Below are 24299 nucleotides of genomic sequence, written 5' to 3'. Positions count from 1 at the left end.
TATGGTACATCCGCAGCCTAAATATTTGATACCCACGAAGTAACATTACTCACGCCGTGTTAGGTTGCCTAAAATATACATAGAGTAAATGTGGCCCCAGATGGAGCTTTTTGTAGTATTCATTACAATAGTAATAGTAAAAGTGATTGCACATTTTATGAAGAAAAGTAGTTTTAATAACAAACAACTGTACGCAACATAAAACAAGAAAAAACAGGATTTATCAAAGTGTTCTAAATGTTTTTTTTAAGCAACACAATACAAATATTGTCCTTGCAAGCACGAGGAAACAGTAGCAGGACGGTCAGGGTGTGAAGGGGATGACATGGAGTGGTACCACCCTCCTAACGGGTGTTGTGTTGTTGTTGTTATTGTTGGAGAGAGGTGCAAACAGAACACCTGGTGGCGTCTCGGCCAGATCTTTCACCTGAGAGATCTGCCTCAGCAATGCTTTTCCCTCTTCACGCGCCTTTCAAAAAAATGAAATAAAAATACAGCATGGTTAGCGCTTTGCTTGCATACCAAATAATTTTCCATTTGTTAAACACTCACGTCGTTGTAGTCGCAGCAGCGTTGTGCGCAGAGAGACGCCTCGTCGTAGAGTTTGTTCTTGAAATAGTACTGACCGAGGTATTTGAGGGCTGTGCTCACTTCAGTGTGCTCCAGTTGTTCCTGTGCAAGACGACATTTATCCTGAGCAAAGTCGGCTTTGAGGCTACGAGCTCCTTCTCGCGCCAATTATGACGTAAAGTCAATACTTTGCAGGTTAGGATTGTTCACGAGAGTCCATTTAAATGCTTACTCCACAGGAGAAGACGTCTTGGATGTAAAGCATGTAACTCTGGGCAGCGTCATCACTCTCATTCAGCTGTTCGTGGAGCCTTGAAGAGTCAAGATGATAAGAGCGGGAAAATAGACTTCATTCGGTGCAGGTTTAAGACATTCAACGTATGAAGTGGATTTAAAAATTCAGTCCTAACAAAAATAATAATGCTCACATTTCATTGACATACACATACATGCAATCCAGTCCTGTATCATGTATCTTTCTCTCATTAAATACAGTAAATATAGGCATATTTCATACATAGTTGCTAATTAATTGATTAATCATGACTAATTAATTTAAAAACTGATTAATCTGAATAAAATTTTTGAATTGTTGGTCAGCCCGAATAAAAAGACTTACTACTTACTAAACTCTATAGCCATGAAGTTGCACAAAACAAACTAAAAACTTTTTACAGTGTATTGAGAAGCTTTTTCATACTTTGTTTTTTACAGCTTCATCCACAATGGAATACATTCTTTCACCCCCACATCCCATAATGATAACAACATGGAAAAACAAACAAAACGTAACATAAAATGTGTTAAAGTGAACACTTTTTGAGTGTGCTGCATAGTGAGTGTTACCTACTTTGCCAGTTTGAGTAAGGCCATTTTCTCTACATCTCCAACAGAGAAGGCCCTCCAGTAGCACTACAAATACAATAAATACAGAAATAAAAACTGCACACCACTAAGAGAATGTACATATTAGTATTGTCTACCTTCTTGGCTTCTGCTTGCTGCGTCAGTTTTTCATAGCTTTCACCCAACGCCACCAACATACGGGAGTCATTGGGCCTGCATGACAACATCAATGTCACCCAAATGTGTCTTTTTTTGTATTTAACGCTCCCAATACTGTCACATACAAACCTGAGCTGGTGAGCCTTTCGATAGTAGTACAGACAGTAGAAGGGCATTTTGAGAATCTCATAAGTCTGACCAAGACCGTACCAGGCTCTGTAGTCCCTCTTGTTTACTTCAATGGCATGTCTGACACACACAAACACAATCTGGCATGTTATATGTCTTCTACACAACAGAGCCTGGCTGTGATGGACCTGTAAGCTTGGATGGCAGCCGAGGTGTTCTTCATCTCCATGTACTCGTGGCCCATGAGGGTCCAGGCACTGAGGCAGCGAGGGTTTAGTTTGAGTGCCCGCTGGAAGTACAGAGCTGCCTTCTCGTGCTGTGAGCGCAAACTGTAGTAGTTACCTGGAAAACACACACTTAATTCAATGACAACCTCTAAAACTATCATTTAGGTTATTCATTCATTCATTAATTTTCTACTGCTTATCCTCACAAGGGTCGCGGGGGTGCTGGAGCCTATCCCAGCTGTCTTTTGGTGCGAGAGGCGGGGTACACCCTGGACTGGTCGCCAGCCAATCACAGGGCACATATAGACAAACAACCATTCACACTCACATTCATACCTATGGACAATTTGGAGTCGCCAATCAACCTAACATGTTTTTGGAATGTGGGAGGAAACCGGAGTACCCGGAGAAAACCCATGCATGCACAGGGAGAACATGCAAACTCCACACAGACATGGCCGAGGGTAGAGTTGAGCTGTGAGACGTGCTAACCACTAACCACTCGGCCGCCGTGCAGCCCTCATTTAGATTATTTTAAGAGGAAAAAAAAGCATGTCATTACTGATACAGTCTATATACAGTAGGCAGCAGCTCTTCCCTCAAACTTGTATCATGTCACATCAACAAACCAGTAGTATCATTGTGTATCCGTCGTAGTACTGACACGTATCTACACTCACATTCACACCTAGGCCTTGCTAGTCTTTACTGGCCTTATCATTCATGTTGGTTGACTAATCAAACACCATCAAACATACCAATGACACAGCAAGTCTCCACTCTGTACTTGTCGATCTCCACCAATGTGTGGGCCAAGTAGCTCAACTCTGGCTTCATGATCTGCGGAAGCGCACCACACACGTACAACCATTAAAAGAAATCAGAGAAAAGGTCCTAATATACACTAAATGCTCACATAACAACTCACTTTGACATAGAGGAGGTTGGAGAAGGTGTCCATGTTATCGATGCGATATGGGTCGTGCTCTCTCAGTTTATTGAACAGAGCCACCGCCTGGTCAATGTCTGCAATGAAACACTAGAAGAAATGAACTGTTACAGAAGGAGGATGTACTCCTGAGATGCTAGAAGATTAACCTCTGATGTTGTGGTAGGCAACGGCCATTTGCGAGATAATATAAGTGCTCTTGGAGAAGCCGGCGTCCATGAGGTTCTGGTACTTCTGTAGCGCCTCCTTGATCATCTGCAGCTCAGTGTACATGTGGGCCAGAAAGAAGTCCTTCATCCAACAGTCAGCCAGAGACAGCAACTTCAGCTAGAAGAGGAAGGTCATTTTTAGATGATTTCATGTGGCAGGATCTGGCTTTTTCCAACTGTTAGCTAACCATATCGATGTTAGTGACCAGGTTGCTGAGCTCCAGCCACGCCCCCCAGTGAAGAGGAAGTGCATGAATAGCCTTGACAAAAATCTCCACCGCCTCCTTTAGCAGATCCATCTTTCGTAGCACCACTCCATACCTGCCATGACACAAATACACTCAACAGACGGTAGCGCTGACTAGAAAGAGTGAGGATGCTTCTTACAGGTACAATGTGAAGCCATCCAGCTCTCCTGCACTGTGCTTTTTACTGAGCTCCACTCTCAACTCTCGCAAACCTTCATTGCGGACCTGACCCTTCTCCAGAGGACCTACAAGACCACATATCAGCTATCAAACTAAAAAATACACATTTAATCACTAATGTCCTCACCTAGGCTGTCCACTGTCTCGTCATCTTTCTTTTTCTCCCCAGACTGCAAACAAAAAACTCAATCATATCAGGTATAAAAATGACATAAAACCCAAATAAGTACATACCAGGTAACGTGAATACATGTAGAGGAAGTAGGCCTTTTGACTGGTGCAGCCCTTCAGAAAGTAGGCAGCGCGGTCATATTCTTTCAGGTCAAAGTAAGATTTGGCGAGTGAAAGTGCATCAAGGTCTTGTATGTCCTCCTGTATGTGTAAGACAAGTCATTCAGAATGTTAGATATCCATTATTGGCTATGTTGTTTTTACTGTTTACAAAGTAAACATGGCAGGGACTGAGAAAATATGAGACTGTATGAAAACCTGTCAGCAGGGGGCAGTATTTAAGAAGGTAATTTGGAACTTTACTGTTGAATAACACACACAAAAAGAAAAAAAACACATAGGAAGAAAAAAGACGAATGATCAAATATAAGAAACGAAAATATCGATTATAAAATAATGAAATAATTCGAACGTAGTCTGAGAATGGAGTCATTATTTACGGTATAAAACATGTATGGTAAAAAGTGCATTAATATACACACATCGAAATTGACAAGCAGTATAGAAAATGGTTGAATGGCTTGAACAAACCTCTGAAAAAGGCTGTGGTGTGGGTAATGCATCTTTGGGGAGAGGATCCAAAGCAAAGGCCAACTCAGACGCCCTAAATCACAAACGCAACAAGAACATCAATTACACGGAATACAGTTAATTTATGTATCACAGTTAACTTATTTACAACAGTCAACTTAATTACTGTACACGTTTTTTATCCAACTATCAGCTACCTTGTCAAGACAAGCTATTTGTTATGAATAGCATCATTACAACATTGTTACAACTTACAACAAAACAAAGACTTTCTTCCACTCTGAATGAAAAACAATGACAGAAAATCAGCGAGTCTTATACAAGTAACGCATTACGCTAGTTTATGTATAATGTTGCGTCTGTATAACAGTGTGCTAATGTAGCTAACAGACAAACAAGAGTCGTTCGGCGGCCAACGAAGAGTCACAAAATGCCATGTTTATTATAAAGAGTTAGTCTCACCACTTGGCGCTCTGTAAGAGTCCTCTTTCTTTACAAAGCCATGTCACAGATATGAGCTGCTTCTTTATTTGCACCAGGTCCCCAAAGTCACTGTGGAGCGCCGCCATGTTCATACCGGATAATGCAGACACACTATTGGTGGACTTTACAAACCTTAGCCCCGCCTACAATATGACGTCACTTCCCATTTCCCTTAAGGTGACAGCAGTTGTCTTTTTTTAACCTTCAATTGAAAATTAAAAAAGACAATTACGTTATTGTAGTATAATGACTTATTAAAACCAAACATTTTGCTATATAAGCACTACGTTCTAAAAGGCATCAAACAGTATTTGTTAAAACAGAAGGCAAGAATATCTTCGGTCAGCTTATAATGTCCAAGGTTGTTTGTGGTAAACGTGTTGCATCCAATTACAACAGAATAGGAGGTGCTTGTTTATTGACACTATCAGTTATATGTACATGGACTTCACATGCATATAAAATGTAAGAACGCACATTTTTGCAGTTAATGAAGCAGAAATAAATGGTACTAAGAAATATTTGAAAATACTATTAAGACATTTTGTAAACAAAAGTGAATTGCTGTTGACATCAAAAACATAAAAAATAATCCAAAAGAGTCAGTGCCTCACCAGGCATGAACCTCACAACACATCCATGATAAAATCTCGCATGTACTTCCACATTTGCTTGCTTGCATGTATGCTGCAGTGACTCATGAACAATAACTCAGCAGTGGGTTTTGAAAGAACATGTACATTGTGATTCTGACTTGTAACAATAATGTGTATTTTTTAATGGCCTGTCCAGCTGCTGTCATTGGCCTCCACACAGCACTGCTTCAGCATGGCACAGCTCATCATGTTCCTGTCCATCACCATCAGGAACATCACAGGCTTTGGCGTTTCCATCTTGGCACGGAGGTAAGATGAGCATGGCCTATTTCCTCGTATATAGGACAATGTGTAGTATATCTATAGTCAGCACCCTGAGACAATAGTGCAACAGGTGCATCCTGAACTGCCTAGGAGCCCCCTCGTCTAAATGGCAGCCACCAAATGTGCATTGATGAGGTTGAAAGGTCGCTCTTAAAATAGCATGCAGGGGAGATGTTTGTGTTGAAAGTCTTGGAGCAGGAAACCTATGCATGATATTGACTAAACGTTTGTTTGAGTTTGTTTTCCACTGTTGAGGCACAAAAAGAAAAAGACATTGTTTTGCCTGCCTAGCATCGCTAAATCACACACACACACACACACACACACACACACACACACACACACACACACACACACACACACACATACATACATGTGTGTGTCAACATTATGACCTTTCATGTAATGGTGAGTGGAGAGCTTTAACTATAGTAATAACTATAACACTCATTTTTTCACTTCCTGTATGGCAGGAAATAATGGTGTAAAAGAAATCAGGAAGCAAATAGGAGTTACAATAATGTCGCTACAAACCTTGTGCAGTATTAAAAGAATAAATAAAATGTCAAAATTATTGATAATAATAATAGGAATACATTTGAATTAAACTGAATTTGAAAATGTAATCATAACATGCTAATATTGCAATAAGTGTACAATGGGAGATGGTCCCTAATTTGGCCATGGGGTGGCAGTGTTTCACTGGATTACCATTGAGTAGGCGAACCAAAACCCCCATTGAATCCAAGATTAGAACACATAATTAATAATGTAATAATGCTGAATAAATTTACTTAATGGTGTGCTTTGCCTAAGTGGGATTTTTTGTTGTTGCTATTTTCATATATTGGATTTGAAATTGGCATTAATTGTATCAAGTCTCCATTTTTAGTATTTGATTTTAAAAAGTATAGTGGTTAACATACAAGTGGTTAGCGCACAGGCCACACAGCTAGGAGACCTGGGTTTGATTCCCCGCTCGGGCGTCTCTGTGTGGAGTTTGCATGTTCTCCCCGTGCTTGCGTGGGTTTTCTCCAGGTATAGAAAATGTATGGATGGCCTTGTATGATATCACTTTGTACCTCAAGAGGTGATAGTGAGTCACTGCCATATTGTTGTTTAGGCATTGTGTCACCACCGCTTGTAAACAAGATTGTAAATACAAACAATATTGCATTACTTTATAAGTGATATGTGATGTGATGATGTGGTAGCACTTTATTCTTGTCACTTATGCAGAAGTACAAGCGAAATAGTGCAATCATCTCTTCATTAATTTAGCAGAGGAAGCTAAAATTAAACTAGCTATTTTTGTGTTTTTCTTAGTGCTTGCTTTGCTACACAACCTAAAAAAGTCTGAAAAAAGTTTTTAAAAGTTATGGTAGGATATGGAAAAAAATGCTATATTATTCTCGCACATTGCAAAATACAATTTTCCTCAAATTTAGTATGAGCTTCTCCGCTTGCCTCGTCACACTTCTTACCCTTTGCAGGACATGTTTGCCTATTTCGCACGGCGAGCAAAAGCCACTTACATAAGAAGACTGACAAAGTAATCAAGTCAGACTGCAGTTTACAAGGCCGAGCGCATGGCTCAGTGAGCAGGTTGAAAGAGGTGCAGAGACAGGCCATAGAAGCTATCCCTTTCACTCAGTCCTTCCTCGCTTTCTTGTTCTCATCGTGTTCCCATTTCTTGCTCTCATTCTTGCAACCGGGCACACTTTTGGTCGTCTTTACCTCTCTAATACTGCACTTAAACATCCCACGCATATGTGGATATCCTGCAGGTACGAGCAGTGGAATAGAAAATGTGAGAAGAAGCTGCTGAGAAGGAATTTTTAGACAGTTGTGTAATTGAATGGGAAACACACCGACATTGTGATTGTTTTGTGTGTATGCATGAGTGAGTGAATGTGTGTGTGTGTGTACATTTGGCGGTCCACGTCATGCAGCAATACAACATGTAGTGGACTGTACATAATAAAAAAATAGATTACCACTCTATTTATCAATCAGAAATGTGATATGGATGTGCATGAAAAACAACTCAGATGCATTGCAGCTGTGCTGCAATATGGCGCTTCGACTGAGATCCTAACCTGAAAATATCGGCCAAAATGTCTGCGGCCATAAAAATAAGCACATTTGTGGGCAAAGCAGTTATGTACATCTGTTGCGTTTGTGTAAGTAAGCATGAAAAAGCTGCTTAACAGACACGCTCAGTCCCCGGGGTTTCAATCTTTAGGGCCCGGCTTGGAGTTGTGTGATTGGCCGGCGATGTTCAGTTGGAGGGGAAGAGAAGCCAACGGCCATGTCTCATCAGGGCCAGCCACCACCTGAGCACTGGCCTGACATTCATGCTTTTACAGCATTATTTGCATGCCATTACCATTATCACTACCTCGGATAGATAGGAGAGCATGCTGTTTAATACACAACACATTTATGGGCTATAAAATAAAAAAAGAGCAATGGACTGTGTGTTTGTCCTGTGGGGCATTGTGGCATTTCTCTGCTCTTGTGTGTTGACTGCAGTGGACAACGGAACCTCGCAAATGGAATGGTGCTGAAGTTGTACAATTTGGTATTTGACCAGAGGTTTGGGGAAAATCTGCATGTGAGGTGTCAGCAAATCTTGCTTAACGTTAGCTCGGTGAGGATGCGTGTGTCTCAAAAAGTCTCAAAAAGAGAAGAACATAAAAATAGGATAAGAAGAATATACAGCAGAAGTACATCCCTCTATTTTGTCTGACTTAGTTTTTACTCCAGGTGCCATTCAGAATGCAACCAGGAATCAAACCCACGTGTCACGAGGGAGAAGCATGTACCATTACTCCACAGGGATTACTGGCTGAATTTAAAGTTAAATCATTAAAAAATGAAACTCACTTAGAAGTTGATTTGTTATTGTTTTTTAAATTTTACAATAAACGTTGATGGGCTGCACGATGGACTGCACTGCATCATACTGAATAAATATATCTCATTTTTAAAGCAGTAAAATAGGTTTCATGTGTGTGATGAAACAAAAAGATGCTGCACCAGGACTGCATTGTTGAAATTACGTATTTAATGTTGGTGTTGTTCGCACACAGGCGTCACAGCTAGGAGACTCAAGTTCAATTCCACCCTCAGCCATCTCTGTGTGGAGTTTGCATGTTCTCCCCGTGCATGCGTGGGTTTTCTCCGGGTACTCCGGTTTCCTCCCACATTCCAAAAACATGCTAGGTTAATTGGCGACTCCAAATTGTCCATAGGTATGAATGTGAGTGTGAATGGTTGTTTGTCTATATGTGCCATGTGATTGGCTGGCCACCAGTCCAGGGTGTACCCCGCCTCTCGCCCGAAGACAGCTGGGATAGGCTCCAGCACCCTCCGCGACCCTCGTGAGGATAAGTGGTAGAAAATGAATGACTAAATGAATAAACGTTGATGGTAAAATGGTGGTATATAGTTTTCTTAAAACATTGTTTTCACAAGTAATAAAGGTGACAGTTTGGCACAGAACATATGAATGAAATTTCCATTATTTCCTATGGGTAATGTTGATTTTAAATGAAGGTTGGCTTAGATAGGTTGTCTCTTGTGGGGTATTGTGACATTTCCGTGCCCACATGTTTTGCCTGCAAAGTAAATGTTCTCAATGAGGATAAAGAGGGACAACAAAAGGGATGCTGCAATACACATCCCCAGTGTGAAGGTGGTGTGTGATTTGGACGAAAAAAAAAAAGGACACCAGGCCGCGGGTGAGACCTCAGACAGACAGATGTGTCTCGTCTGTACACACTGGAGGGGAGGAGGGTGGATGTTTTGGGTACAGGATTAATTTGCCCTTTGAGACAGGTGCTGAGAGGAGCGGGAGCAGACACAATGAATCTAATGTTACGTGAGCCCCCCGCTTCCCCACGCTCCACTTTAAGTCCACAGGACGCTGGGAGCATAAAGCTAGCCAATTTATATGGAAAATCTCTGTCAGGGATATGCTTTTACACCAGTACTATTATCTGCTGTAATGTGATAGCCCTCTCTTTTGAGGAATAGGGATTTTATTTGTTTATTTCATATTTGTTATTTGTGTCTGTATGGGTTGCGTCATCAAATAGCATTCATTCATTCATTTTCTACCGCTTTTCCTCACGAGGGTCGCGGGGGTATGCTGGAGCCTATCCCAGCTCTCTTTTGGTGCGAGAGGCGGGGTACCCCCTGGACTGGTCGCCAGCCAATCACAGGGCACATATAGACAAACAACCATTCACACTCACATTCATACCTATGGACAATTTGGAGTCACCAATTAACCTAGCATGTTTTTGGAATGTGGGAGGAAACCGGAGTAACCGGAGAAAACCCACACATGCACAGGGAGAATATGCAAACTCCACACAGAGATGGCCGAGGGTGGAATTGAACCCTGGTCTCCTAGCTGTGAGGTCTGCGCGCTAACCACTCGATCGCCGTGCAGCCCATCAAATAGCAAAAGTGATAAAAACATTCTTTATTGTGGCTGCACGGTGTACGCTGTACGAGTGGTTTGCACGCAGACCACACAGCGAGGAGACCTGGGTTTGAGTTCTTGTTATCAACAAGTGTAATTCAGGTCATAGAAATGTAGACAATATTTAACTAAATCCATCATTCAGTGTTTTTTGGACATACATTCTGGGATTCATTCCCTTTCTTCAAATGAGATATGACTCATTTAGGACAGCATGTTCTTTGTTCTCTTCTTCCATCACTGCGGTAATGAATAAAAAGAGATGAGCTATAACACCTCTCCCAGGTGGACTGTTAATTAAACTATTATTTTTTATGGTCCGGTTCCAGAAACGACAAAAAGGAAAATAAATAAATTATTACAACTGAGGATGATGTTGAATAGAACGTGCCAGAATCAGAAACTTCCCCTTCCCAGACAGTGGAAATGTATCTTTCATGTACATCCACAGAATGAAATGAAAAAGGAACATGAAAATTCGAACATGGAACAGTCAAACCTTGGTTTTCATACAGTGTCTTGGTTTTCGTACATTATTGCACAAAACAAACTTGTCTGTTTGCCCTGTACTGCATTGTTCAATGAAATTCAGTGCAAAAAAATATTTTTTGTTAATATATTGTGTGTCTGGAACAGATGATTTGTACATTATTTCCTATGGCAAGAAATTGCCTCAGTTTTTGTACATTTGTAACTTTTGCAACAAATTAATCATGAAAATGGAGGTACCACAGTATGTGACAACACAAAGAATTGTAAATTTATGAAAAACATAGTTTAACAAAATATGACTTATAATGAGATCAGCTAGAATATTATAATTGAACAATAGTTGAACAACACCAACATTCATTCATTCATTCATTTTCTACCGCTTATCCTCACGAGGGTCGCAGGGGGTTGCTGGAGCCTATCCCAGCTGTCTTCGGGCGAGAGTACACCCTGGACTGGTCGCCAGCCAATCACAGGGCACATATAGACAAACAACCATTCACACTCACATTCATACCTATGGACAATTTGGAGTCGCCAATTAACCTAGCATGTTTTTGGAATGTGGGAGGAAACCGGAGGACCCGGAGAAAACCCACGCATGCACGGGGAGAACATGCAAACTCCACACAGAGATGGCCGAGGGTGGAATTGAACTCGGGTCTCCAAGCTGTGAGGCCTGTGTGCTAACAACACCAACATTAAATACGTAATTTCATCAATGCAGTCCTGGTGCAGCAACTTTTTGTTTCATCACACACGTGAAACCTTTTTTACTGCTTTTCAAATGAGATATATTTATTCAGTATGATGCAGTGCAGTTCTACAGAGCAGTAAAAATATTGAACCTCGTAATTTCCACTGCAACTAGGTGTACCTAATGAAGAGTCTACTGAGCGTGCACTGCAGAAAGTTCCGGTATTATATAACATGTTCTCCGAACCGGCAGAGATCTTTACAGGGATCTTGTATTCTATGTATATTGTAAATTCCATGGTTGTAATTGGTATAGCGAAAAGGCATAGTGAAGATAAAAATGAATATTGGATAACATTTGGCCCTGTGATTGGCTGGCGACCAGTCTAGGGTGTACCCCGCCTCTCGCCCGAAGAAAGCAGGGATAGGCTCCAGCATGCCCGCGACCATCGTGAGGATAAGCTGTAGAAAATGAATGAATGAATGAATAACATTTGGTCTTTTCTTGATTGATGATTTCATTGTGGATATTAAGGGGGGAAAAGGACACAAAAACCTGACAGGACTATTATGGTTTTATTGAGTGGCTCGGATATGTACTGTAATTGCATCCTGTAAAATGATGTGCAAGTGGAAGTCATTATTGATGTACTGTTTGCAAAATACACACACAATTTATCCTACACAGATAATACTGACCAAGTACAGGAACTTTGGAATCAAATAACAAACATTATTTTTAGTGTCTGGTGCTGTTAAGTAGCGTGGGAAGCACCTTTAACGCCTTCTGTGAATCAGAAGTGGAGCTTAATATTAGCTGACTGACATCTACAAAGTTTATGCAATTGACCCATACTACCTTAATGATCAACTGGTAGCTCGCGATCGACATGATGGGCACCCCTGTTGTAGTGTTATCTCTTTACATGTTTTTTTCATGATGTGGCTATGATTGAACACTGCAAAACGTCAGGTCGTTTTAAGTGCATCATATCATTTGGAAGGATTGTGCAGATGTAAAAACATTCATATTTGTCTGTCAAAGCAAATAATCAATGAATTGCTTCAACATGCTGACTGGGAATGTGTATATCTTTAGAAAGGAGCAGAATATGATGATTTTTGCAGCCCTACGGCTTATAAGGGCAGAGGGGGTCAAGCGTATGAAATTCTGGTTAAAAAAAATAAAAAAATAAAAATCAGGGTACAACAGTGATGTATGCTAGAGGTTTAAATGCCCTCCCCCCCACCCACCCCCCACCTCGACATCACATTTTTCACAGTGACACACAAACTGAAATACTATTTTCCCAGTGTTGCATTCCAACCCTAGTGGAAGGTTGCCATGTATTGTTTGGTAACATGGAACACACACACACACACACACACAATTTGCCTCCTGTGCGGCCTGTCGACAAGCAACAGTTGACGTGACCCTGCAGACGAAACACGACACTCACACTGTGGTTCATGTCAAACGCTGATGCACACCGCCTGTTCCCGCTCGCTCTGCTGGGACCGTGTGACCACGTCATGGCTGACCCCTTACAATCCCCCCCCCCACTACCCCTCCCTGCCTCAACCCCATCTCAGGACACTTTTGATGAACTTCCTGACACGAAGTGGCCGCACAGAGAACGTTTTTGTGCACGATGATATAACGTGGACGGCTCTGTTTGAGATCAAGGCCAGAAGAAGCAGCACGCTGGAAATCTCATAAAGGCTTGAAGAAAAGCGAAACATCACTGAGTCCCCATTGTGCCACGTTTTATCCCTTCCATTCAGACTGCTTCACACATTATTCATGCTTGTACATGCCAAACACTTTCAGCTTTTAAAAAGAAAGAAGCTATATTCGTTTGGTAAGAAAAAAAAAACAAAAAAAACAAACCTCTCTCTCTGTCTAGTTGATTCACTTTAAAACAAAGTTGCCTTTAAACACAATTAATTAAAAAGAAAGCTGAATAATCAAGCGGATAAGGACAAAGGAGTCGTCAGACAGCTGATTTGAAAATACACTCACCACTTTGTGACTTTTATCTTTATTTGCAAGCTAAAAAGTGGATTTTGACTGACATTTTTACCCGCACAAGGTAAAATCTAAGTATAGCCACTGTGGTGTGTCTATTCTTACGTCTATCTTTTCCCTGTCAAGATCTATTGTGGTTAACCAAGCTCAAAAAAACAGCACCCGGCCGAGTCTTTGTTTTAATTTCTGATTTAATTATTCTACATTAGAGACGTGCAGACTCTGGATGTGGATGTGCAGGGAAGGGATGATTGAATTTAGGAGTTAAAGGGACTCACCTGTCAATCAAAGGAGGGTGACGGGAGAAAAAAGGAAGAGGAAGACATTACTGGGAAAAAAAAAATCATGTTTAGTCACATTGCAGGGTCTTCAGTGTATTAAAATGAAGCTTTAAATATTATAGATTTAGATAGATAGAGTAGCCGGTGTACAGCTTGAATAGCAGTCTTAATAGCTAGCAATACAGAGATAATTGTGTCTCGCCAACATTCAAGCCTGGTGGTAGTGTCATGTAGGGGCTGCATGAGTGCTGGGGAGCTGTGGTTCACTGCTTTAACAAGCCCAAAGATGACCTTTTTTTTTTTTTTTTGGTAAAGGTGAAGGTGATAGAGCGGCCAAGTATGCCATCTCCAGAACTGAACCCAATTGAGTACTTGTGGATCATCCTCAAGTGGAAAGAAGGTGGAGGAGCATGAGGTGTCGAACCTCCACCAGGCCCACCAGTGATGTCATCATGGAGCAGTGGAAGAGGATTCCAATCAATTCCATGCCCAAGAGGTTTTTGGACACAATTTGGTGTACAAGCTACACTGACTACTCTCAGTTATTGTATATCCTCATCACTATAGTGCTGACTTTTTTCAGGTACTGTGCATAACCCAAAGCCCAGTCGTAACATGTACGGCGCATGATGTCATATGATGTCATTTTATGAGGCCGATGTCATATAAAAAATATCTTTGTAATGCATCAACAGCGGCACAACAAAAAGGCATGACCTCAAGCTGTAAATACATTAGCTGAGCCAAAGTGAGCCTGTGGCCTCACAGAGCTGATGTAATCATTATTCAATTATATTGTCAAGATGCAGAATAGCTCTGAGTGAAATGGTGCGAGTAAATTCAACATAAATATGTTTGGGTAATAAAAGAAAGGTGGAAAAACGGGGAAGTCTGTTTTGCTAAAGGCTTAAAAAGCTGTAGATTAATACTTTAAATGGCAAAAATGTACATTACTTTTTGTAATATCCTCTTGTGTGAGATATGCCAAAGGACATCTCTGCAGTCATCTCCTGATTACATAGATCTCCATGCATTGATTTTTACTTTAAGTAACTCAAGGCAAAGTTCTCTCTCTCTCTTTCTAAACCAACCTTCAACATCATTTGTCATCTTGCCTTTGTGAAAGTCCGATACTAATAAAAGAGGAGCTCGCTGAAGTTGGCGATTGAAATTGTAAATGATATCATCATGGCTGATTATGTACAAGCCGAGCCATTACGAGCACTGGGAGTCGCACACTGCCTGGCAACATTTTCTACTGTCACTCCCATCTTAAATCATTTGGCTCAAATCATCACATCGGATCCTGAGCTAATAATAATGTTTACCAAATCATGATCAAAATGAAATGATTTGGACAAGAGTGTTATAAAAGGTTGGACAAAAAAAAAGGAAACATACAAAAACCGAGATAAATTTTCCCATAGAAAAGACTGCAAATCTGTTCCGGACATCCATTTTATTGAAAAGATTAATCATTTTACAAACAATGTAAAATAATTAGAAACAACAAATGGGTGGAACTACATACGTACCCTTGTGATATTCTTTATCAAAGTGCTGGCACTTGCAACTTTCTTTGACCCCATGGAGGGTTATTTAGCAGCCACAATGCAATACATAGGATGCTTAGTTTGGGCACTTCATTTTGCAGAATAATACAATATAAGGCAAACAGACGTGCCATATTGTACCAAAATTTTGATTTTTGCACCATACAAAACAACTCTGTTAAAAAGAATAGTATACAGTCAAATCTCAGTTTTTGTATGATTCAGTTATCACATAAAAATGTTACCCTGGTTTTCATACGTCTTGGTTATTGTATAATATTGCACGTAACAAGCTAGTCTGTTTGCCCTGTACTGTATCATGCAAAATCAAGTGCCCAAACAAAGCACCCTTTGCATTGCTGACTCACTGTCCTTGCATTTGTCATTGAATACGACTTCTAAATAACTCGCTAAAGGGCAAAAGAAATTTGCAAGTGGCAGCAATTTGATGAAGTAGCACTGTATTTGATCACAGCGCCTCCCAATTCAAACACATAGCTTCAAGAATTTGTGTTAAATGACAACATTCCAATTGGCTCATCTTCATCGTAACACCAATGGAACATAGCGCACTAAATCGTCTTCATTGTGGACAGAGTCTTGTTGTTCAGTCTGCTCGTGACCCAAAAAAACCTGAGTCAGTGAACACTAGCCTTGGGCCTACAACACCTCCAAGAGCTGACACAACACAATTCCGTCTTCTTTAAAGTGGACCAAAAAGTGGAACAACACAAAACAGGATTGCTTTGTCAGTGGTCATGTTTTATGATAAACGTCATTCATTTTTACTGGAGTGACTTGAGTGGGGAGAGTGAGGAGTCCATAGATGTCCATAGGAGCCTCCCTCATTTATTGCTGTTAATTGGCTCCAAACCAAACCAATCAGATTCACTATTAACAAACGCAATATTTTCTTAGCATAGAAAACCTGTTATGACTTTCTAAATATGTTTTTCTAGAGAGATTAAATGACACCTTTACACTCCTATTATTGTTTATTTATGCCACATTGCTAATTATATTCCAGGGATGTCAGAGATGGCTGCCTCTCATAGCATATACAGCAAGCTACTGAGATAACGAGTTAGCCTCCAATTTATTCGGTCCAAATGTGGGGAAAAAGGACAAACTAAGAAGCCATAAATGTACCACTTCCACACCAAATGGGAGGATAACTTATATCCACTCCATGCAGTGTGAATGTAGGGTGTTTCTAAATAGATGGTGATTCTACGAACGGTGGGCAACCCTGAATTCTGCACACCTTGATGTAGGCCGTTGATTTGCTGAGGCCACACCCTCCCTCGTTAAGGTAAGCTAAGATATGTCGTTATTATTCCACAAAGGAAAATTCCAGCACAGTTTTACAGCACACATGAGTAGAGTTCAACACACAATAAAATAAATCAAGAAGTTATATACGGCGGCACGGCGGTCTAGTGGTTAGCGCGCAGACCTCACAGCTAGGAGACCAGGGTTCAATTTCACCCTCGGCCATCTCTGTGTGGAGTTTGCATGTTCTGCCCGTGCATGCGTGGGTTTTCTCCGGGTACTCCGGTTTCCTCCCACATTCCAGGTAGGTTAGTTGACGACTCCAAATTGTCCATAGGTATGAATGTGAGTGTGAATGGTTGTTTGTCTATATGTGCCCTGTGATTGGCTGGCGACCAGTCCAGGTCTCGCCCAAAGACAGCTGGGATAGGCTCCAGCACCCCCGCGACCCTCGTGAGGAAAAGCGGTAGAAAATGAATGAATGAATGAATAAGTTATATACACTATTTACAGATGTGTACATGTTGCTCACAGGTTTATTGCACAGTTATTGCACAGTTTATTGCATGGTTGATTGCAATGTTATTGTTTTTGATTTTGGGATTTTTTGTTATGGAGCTGTAGGAAGGAATATAAATACACAATGTATTTTTGTGTTTGGCAATAATGAAGCATATTGTAATCTTGTGAGGCTAGCTCATTGTAATGATCTAACAGCAAATTTAACACCTCAAGGTACCCAAGCCAATTGTTTAAAAAAAAAAATTCCTTCCTGATTTTTCTATGATCTCGCTGTAAAACATCATTATTGATCAGTGTCTGCTACACAAAAAAATACGCTCAAAAGTCTCTTTGTAGCAAACGCCACATGGCAATCAATTGCACGCCGTCATTAACGCTGGCGTGCCGCAGGTGCAAGTGTACCTTTAAAGTCCGTGTCGAGACACATTTCTGTTTGTTTACACACAAATTTTAGGGCAAATAAATGCTGTTTGCGGAGGGGAAGCAGCAGTGTGAAAGAGTCAGTGATGCCCAGTCTATTAACTTGTTGACATTTTGGGGTCGGCCTGACTCTGGGCTAATGCGGAGTGTGACCAAGCAGAACCATCTTCATTATCCCGGCGCAATGTTTCATTGCTCGGGGCTTGTGCGCTGATGGCCAGCCACCCACCTCGCCTCTCATCTTCTATTGCACCATGTCTCTATCTTCTGTGAATGCATGGTTGCCAAGCGTACCATCAAGCATCCTCACCACCCCCTCCCCCCCTCGCTCCAAAACATTCCCGCCGACTTCTAGCTTATTTGGCCCTCCCCCCAATCCATCATTTGCTTCCAGTTCCATCCTTTTTCTGTTGTGTCAGTGCTTTACTGCGTCATCTTTCTTTGCTGTACTTGTGCTCATATTTCTTCTTCTCATTTTGGGCTGCCTTGAGATGTTTGCCATCTGTCTGCACGATCGCTGGCTCTACTGTTCTTTTATTTTAACATCACAAATCATAGTCCCTCTCTTTCTCTCTCTTTGTCTATCTTCTGTTGGTAATTTTCTTCACCTGTGTGGCGCATCGAGGTTTTGAGGTTTTACGGTTCAGGTAACAGTGGAATATCTCATTTTTGATGGACTGTCACTCTGAGATGATCTTCCGAGTCAATAGAGGTAGTCATACGCCATTGTTATGTCTTGATCCTATTGTAAATCACACCGCATCTACACCAGCTTTGGCAATTAAAGTTCAAGGAGTAAACAGCCTCACCATCATTATGCATTAGAGCACTCGCAAGCAATACGAAGCAGAGCTGTCGAGATTAATCTCCCACTGTCTCTCCGCTCCTTTCCCCACACTGTCATCTTGTCACTTGCCCTGTCAGGAACCCTTAAATCACACAAGCAAGGGTGCATGAAATAAAAAACAAATTACCTTTTCTTCACTAAGATTAATTGACACTGATGTGAAAAGGAAGAAAATAGACCAAATAAACCAGGAGGAAGTGATGTGAATTCACAATATGACCTTTATTACCCTCCTCACTTTCTCATCACCGCACTCGCTAACACAGCATAAATGCAGCGTCATGACCTTGGAATTAGCATTAGCTTCCCTTCTTTTAACTTACACAGTATGGAACATGGAAAGGATTATTTTGGGTGTGTTTTGCTTTTTCTGTTTTTCTTTTTGCCAAAGTGGAAAAGTGTGATGATAACCATAGAACCAGAAATGGAAGCTTGTGTGATTTATGCTGGCTGTTCAGTACAAAATGGCTACATCAACTATAATAATTTACTGGGGGTTTTCTTAACCTTCAAGACTGAGATAAACATGCATTTATTTAGTGGCACACAAAGCAAGATGAATAAAACAAAATCACTCCCTCATGTAGGCTGAATGCTGCAATCTTGATCACATGACATTTTCATTACGACTGTTACATGATTAATTTTTAATTAATCATAATTAATTACAATATGCAACTATGTTTGAAATATGCCAATGTTTACGTAATTGAATTGATAAGATTATATTATATTATATAAAAATTTAAATCAAGCTAAAAGATAGCTCACACGTATGAAAATGTATTTACCTACACTAGTTTCTTTAATAGTGGCTATTTGTTGTTTGGAACAACAAATACAAACGTAACAGATGATGGTCCCTCATGGTGAGATCTTCCCCAACATTAAAGGGGTCAAGGCCCTGAGGTTGTGAAGTAACCTACATCAGGAATGAGGCTTTCTGAGTCTTCTTTTAGCATCACTCTTATTTTACCTCAACTTTCTAATGGTTGTATTTGTTTTTGACTCTGTTTTACTGTCGCGTTCACTCATTCCTTTTATTATATCTTTTATTAGTTGATTTTATGATTTTTAGTCCATGTTACACTGACTACAACAGGTTTTACACCTCTATTAAATTCATATACTGTCACATTTTTTGCTCCATATCATTCCAGAGAGTTTTACTGGTGACTTGCGGCTGCTGAAGTGTAAAATGGGCGTCTAAAAACAGCTGCGTTGGATGTGTCAACAAATCCTCAGACTGGCCCACTGAGAGCAAAGCAAGACAAAGTTCAGCTGCATAACAAAAGAAAGCAAGCGCCAAGATGTGGTGTGACCTCTACTGCAATATTTATTTAGTGTTACGTTCCACTTTATACATGCATACCCATGAATTACTGATGCTTTTCTTGTCAGTGTAATGACAATCTTTCTTAAAAGTGCAAGAAAATGCCTTATTGCTTTGCTTGGCTGCAACAAAGCTGCACGTCTACTCTCTCCTCTGACTCAGTCCTTCATAAATAATTCTGCAAATCCAGCAGTGTTAATGTCAGTAAGTTAAAAGGTGAAGTGTATGAAAAATATCAATGTGGCGGGTAGTACTGGGGAAATGTCAGTATAAAAGACAGTATGTCGTAAAATAAAGGCAAACAAATGAACTCATAGTAGCAATAAATAGATGAGGGATCATGTTTACACGACTCTGCGATGATTACAACCAGTGATGTAGAATACAAACATACAGAGGTTGTTGTTGAGATAGAAGAATCACTCTCTAAGAATGTAAAACACAAAATGAATTGCAAACACAGCCAATGAACAAGATGAAAACTGTTTTGACATAGACTGCATCCTATTTCCCAGAGAGCTCAGGGTGTCATTTTGCAACCTTCAATCAAAATGACTCCAACATCTTAATGAATTCTGCTTTGTGAGAAACAGACTAAATAAAATAGACTCCTTGCAGACTGTCTGCTACTTTATAATCATTCTATGGCACATTTTATCTGTTGAGGTCTTTGTAAATAAGGATGATGTAACCTGTGGTGTTTTTATAGTCGCTTTACAGTCAAAACTGTTAACTGAAATGCTATAACAATCATTCATTCATTCTTTAATTTTCTACTGTTGAGACTCACGAGGGTCGCAGGTGGTGCTGGAGCCTATCCCAGCTGTCTTCGGGCGTGAGGCGGGGTACACCCTGGACTGGTCGCCAGCCAATCACAGGGCACATATAGACAAACAACCATTCACACTCACATTCATACCTATGGACAATTTGGAGTCGCAAATTAACCTAGCATGTTTTTGGAATGTGGGAGGAAATTGGATGATGCCGAAGCGGAGAGTCGAAACCAAGTCCTCCCGATCTCCTGACTGTGTGACCTACATGCGGTTCCAGAGCCGCATGTAGCTCTTCAGCCTCTTTTTCGTGGCTCGCTTTGCAATGCTGGAATATTTTTTAACACCCGAGTGGGGGAAATGCACGTCTTTGGTGATTGGATGAGTGCAAGGATGAGCAGACACATACATTTATGTAAGTTTATCTCCAATACTAGCAAGAGTAATCGATCAACTCATCTTTTCTTGTCTTATCTGAACTACTTTGATACCCCAAAATTCCCTCCAAATCTGACGGCCAAAACCGTGGTAGATTCCTAATTGGCTCAGCATATGAGCTGTTGGTCACCAGTTAAAAGAAACAGGCGATCAATTCACTATACTACACATTTCTTCAGGTGTCAGGTGGTGAGGTTTACTAAAGATGATACTATGATAACCCAACTAGTTGGCATCCATTACACATGCACACTCACTGCACTTCTATTTATTGTATTCGCTTGTCAGAGTTTTTAAGACGTTTGAAACATGTGTTTTGCGACTCCAGGCTATTCTTCATTAGTGGGCAAGGGTGGGTAAAATGGCTCTTTTCGTAGTAAAGGTTGCCGACCCCTGTGCTAACCACTCGGCTGGAGAACGTTTTCTATATTCTAACGATACAGCACAATACAATGTACTCCCTTTGTACATTCCCTTGCTTCCCTTTGGGTCTCGTGTCCTAGCACAGCCCCATCCATGGTTGAAACCCCTGCGTACACAGACCACAAGTGTCAAACACTGTCCCATATACAGAAAAACTTATGACGTCAATCATATATTTTGTTGTCCCTATGGGAAAGATGTTTTCTTTGCATTGACCTTAAAATGCACCGAGTCTAGTCAGAAAGAGGATGGTGCTTGTAAGCTTAAATATTTTTAATCCACTTGGGTTCAGGTTTGCATCTGGTCTCTGCGCTACAATTTCCTCAGCACGGACCCGGCAGCTAATCAAAGTGTGCCTTTCGGCTTAGCCGCCATGCACACAAATTCCCAACGGCACATCCTTATTAGCCTCCAGTTTCAAGTCTGCTGACGGGACCTCCAGCCAAGTGCTATTCTTGACTCTTCTTTGCTTCTGTATGCTCTTCTGGGTACCTCTCATCACTTCAGCATCACTTTACTTGAGGTGTAATGCTCACACCGAAGGCACACACGACAACAGGAGGAATTACTATCCATGGTGGCCATATTTGATTCACTCTGGAGATGGAAATATTGTCCCTGTCAACCTATTTAACTTATGTAAAAAGACACAATAAGTGATCTGGTTTGCAAAATGACCTCAACTAAACTCACAAATCGTCGTTGTGTTTACTAATATGGCATACGTGATGCACCTTCACCTTGGAGTTACCATTACTTTGTAGTTGGCTTCTTCGTTGGTAATTGTGGACTAAATTAGCCTTAATGAAGCACATGTAAGGAAACATTAGCATGCCACTAATTAACAATGTTTTCAACTTTTTTATAACCGGCAAACGTTGAGTTATGTGCCCGACATAAAGCCCTATTTGATAGTTATATTGTCATTTTAACACATTGATTTTTTTTTTCTGCAAAAATGAGAAAGCGGCACATTAATATTACATCGTCACAAAATGCCCCAGAAACAACGTTGGAGTGGTTCTACCGCCATTAATGCTTATAGATTTTTTTCACCCCCCCCCCCCCACCTTGGGCTTCAGTGAACTGATGTTGCTGTCACTAGATAAACTCCAAAAAGGAACACGCTTTCTTAAATGCAAAACACTCCAAACTTTACTGCATGACGTTACCGCCCCGAGCACTGACAGGTGACTCAAATGATGTTCAAAACCTAAAAATCACATTACTGCTGAAAAAGCCAGAGGAAAAGGCAACTTTTTGTCCTGAACTTTATTACATATCAAGCAAACAGCAACACATTTTAATGGCTTTGCCTTTGGCCAGGGTACCTCCTGTATATGCCTGAATGATATCTTTTATTATTAAGATGAATGCATAATTCACTGACAACTTAGGATAAATTAATGTGAATGCTGATAAAATAAAAATTCCAGTATTCACACAAAACACAAAGCAAATGAATATTTAAAAAAAATCAGGCAACATTGCAAATTTAGATTGATACACTTTCATACTTCCTGAATTTTGTAATTAAAAGTCATGATTGACAAATTACGGTTCCAGTGACCTCTGACCTGCCGTATCCTTGCAGGTTTCTTACCTCAGAATAAAAAAAATTGCCTTTTTCAAATTTGCTCGTCAATTACATCGCCATGGTCACAAGGTATGTTGCCAAATAAAAATTGGTCTCCTCCCGCATTGGGTGTACAGAGTGTACCCCGCCTCTTAGCTGGGATAGGCTCCAGCATATGGATGGGTGGAAGTTGTAGAATAATAGCTTGAGGTGCTGTCCTTTTCTTGGAGGCCCTTAACAAATATAATACTACTAGTACTAGTAATAATAAATATAATGTATGGACTCTACCTCCATATCAATCATGTAGTTTTTGTGTGTCATTGTAGCAAACAAATAACCGCTGATGAAAACATAACAGTGCTTGGCGAAAGTGAAGATAACATTGTATGTGAATTTACCTTGTAAATGAAAATGTGTGATGTGAGATGTGACTCTGACAGCATTGAGACCGTATTTACTTTTCCAGCCTCCCCGCGGATCTGTCAGTGTATTCTTTGTGTTTTGTTTACACCAAGCAAATGTAAAAACCCTGTGTGGGTCTTCCTCCATCATGCAGCCGCCTGCACACGTATTTGCATCACAGCTTACTGTGTCCCTCTGCTCTTGTGTGGCTGTGACAGATGGATTATTCAATAGTGTAATGAATGAGGTGCCAGAAACATTCAGCTCGGCTTTTGGGCACAATGATTTCTCTCTGTCTTCCTTTGCGTAGAGCCATACATTGCTTATATTGATTATGATGAGGCCTTCTCCTCTCCATTTATTACAATATTGATCTCACACCGATACAGAGGAGCCCAGTGTATTACTTGGGTAGAAATGTTGGGTGACTTTTGGATACTGGTAAACAAAAGGCAGCACGGTGCCAGTCAGCAATTTGGCCCTTCTCAGTACAGTTTTGGGTTTTGGCTTCAGCAACAGGAGCCTGTGTTTTTCATTCATTCATTTGCTACCGCTTTTCCTCACGAGGGTCGCGGGGGGTGCTGGAGCCTATCGCAGCTGTCTTTGGGCGAGAGGCGGGGTACACCCTGGACTGGTCGCCAGCCAATCACAGGGCACATATAGACAAACAACCATTCACACTCACATTCATACCTATGGACAATTTGGAGTCGCCAATTAACCTAGCATGTTTTTGGAATGTGGGAGGAAACCGGAGTACCAAGCATGCACGGGGAGAACATGCAAACTCCACACAGAGATGGCCGAGGGTGAAATTGAACCCTGGTCTCCTAGCTGTGAGGTCTGCGTGCTAACCACTCGACCACTGTGCCGCCCCTAGCCTGTGTTTTTATTATTTATTTTATATAGAATACTACATATCATTCACATTGTCTTTCATATATGAATGCAGGAAAGCCTTACACGCTACAAAAATACATTTGGTACATTGTCAGACCTCAGCAAAGATTTAGTGATACAGTCATTTTAGGCCCTCTACCTTCATCTAATCCAAACCAGCCT

The 24299-nt window shown here is 40.8% G+C and overlaps 2 protein-coding genes across 2 annotated transcripts in view; one reads left to right on the top strand and one right to left on the bottom strand.

Annotated features, from left to right (window-relative positions):
• Positions 1-14751, top strand: part of zgc:175280 (cationic amino acid transporter 2 family protein) — an 86940-nt gene extending 72189 nt beyond the window's left edge. The window contains exons 16-17 of the mRNA XM_058087946.1: positions 5555-5667; positions 13991-14751. The gene's annotated coding sequence lies outside the window, so the exon portion shown is untranslated. The remainder of the gene's footprint in view (positions 1-5554; positions 5668-13990) is intronic.
• On the bottom strand, positions 166-4888 carry cdc23 (CDC23 (cell division cycle 23, yeast, homolog)). The gene is made up of 16 exons (XM_058087947.1): positions 4742-4888; positions 4280-4352; positions 3752-3889; positions 3645-3687; positions 3477-3582; positions 3278-3410; positions 3030-3207; positions 2860-2957; positions 2690-2771; positions 1893-2046; positions 1705-1824; positions 1554-1629; positions 1421-1482; positions 803-881; positions 553-672; positions 166-469 (listed from the first exon to the last, which is right to left on the bottom strand). The coding sequence occupies exons 1-16, from the start codon at positions 4852-4854 to the stop codon at positions 305-307; spliced, it is 1740 nt and encodes a 579-aa protein (XP_057943930.1). The 5' UTR covers positions 4855-4888; the 3' UTR covers positions 166-304.
• Positions 14752-24299: the final 9548 nt, after the last annotated feature.

Source organism: Doryrhamphus excisus, chromosome 11 (genome assembly GCF_030265055.1).
Source record: "Doryrhamphus excisus isolate RoL2022-K1 chromosome 11, RoL_Dexc_1.0, whole genome shotgun sequence".
In the NCBI taxonomy this organism is placed as follows: domain Eukaryota; kingdom Metazoa; phylum Chordata; class Actinopteri; order Syngnathiformes; family Syngnathidae; genus Doryrhamphus; species Doryrhamphus excisus.
The sequence above is the reverse complement of the archived record's forward strand: the minus strand, read 5'-3'. Positions and strand labels throughout refer to the sequence as shown.

Bases quoted from the DNA above. Each gene is read 5' to 3' on its own strand.
- cdc23 (XM_058087947.1), bottom strand. From the start codon at position 4,854: ATGAACATGGCGGCGCTCCACAGTGACTTTGGGGACCTGGTGCAAATA. The intron at 3,890-4,279 runs GTTTGTTCAAGC...TTACACATACAG, and splicing joins CACCACAGCCTTTTTCAGAG to GAGGACATACAAGACCTTGA. The intron at 3,688-3,751 runs GTATGTACTTAT...TTTTGTTTGCAG, and splicing joins ACATGTATTCACGTTACCTG to TCTGGGGAGAAAAAGAAAGA.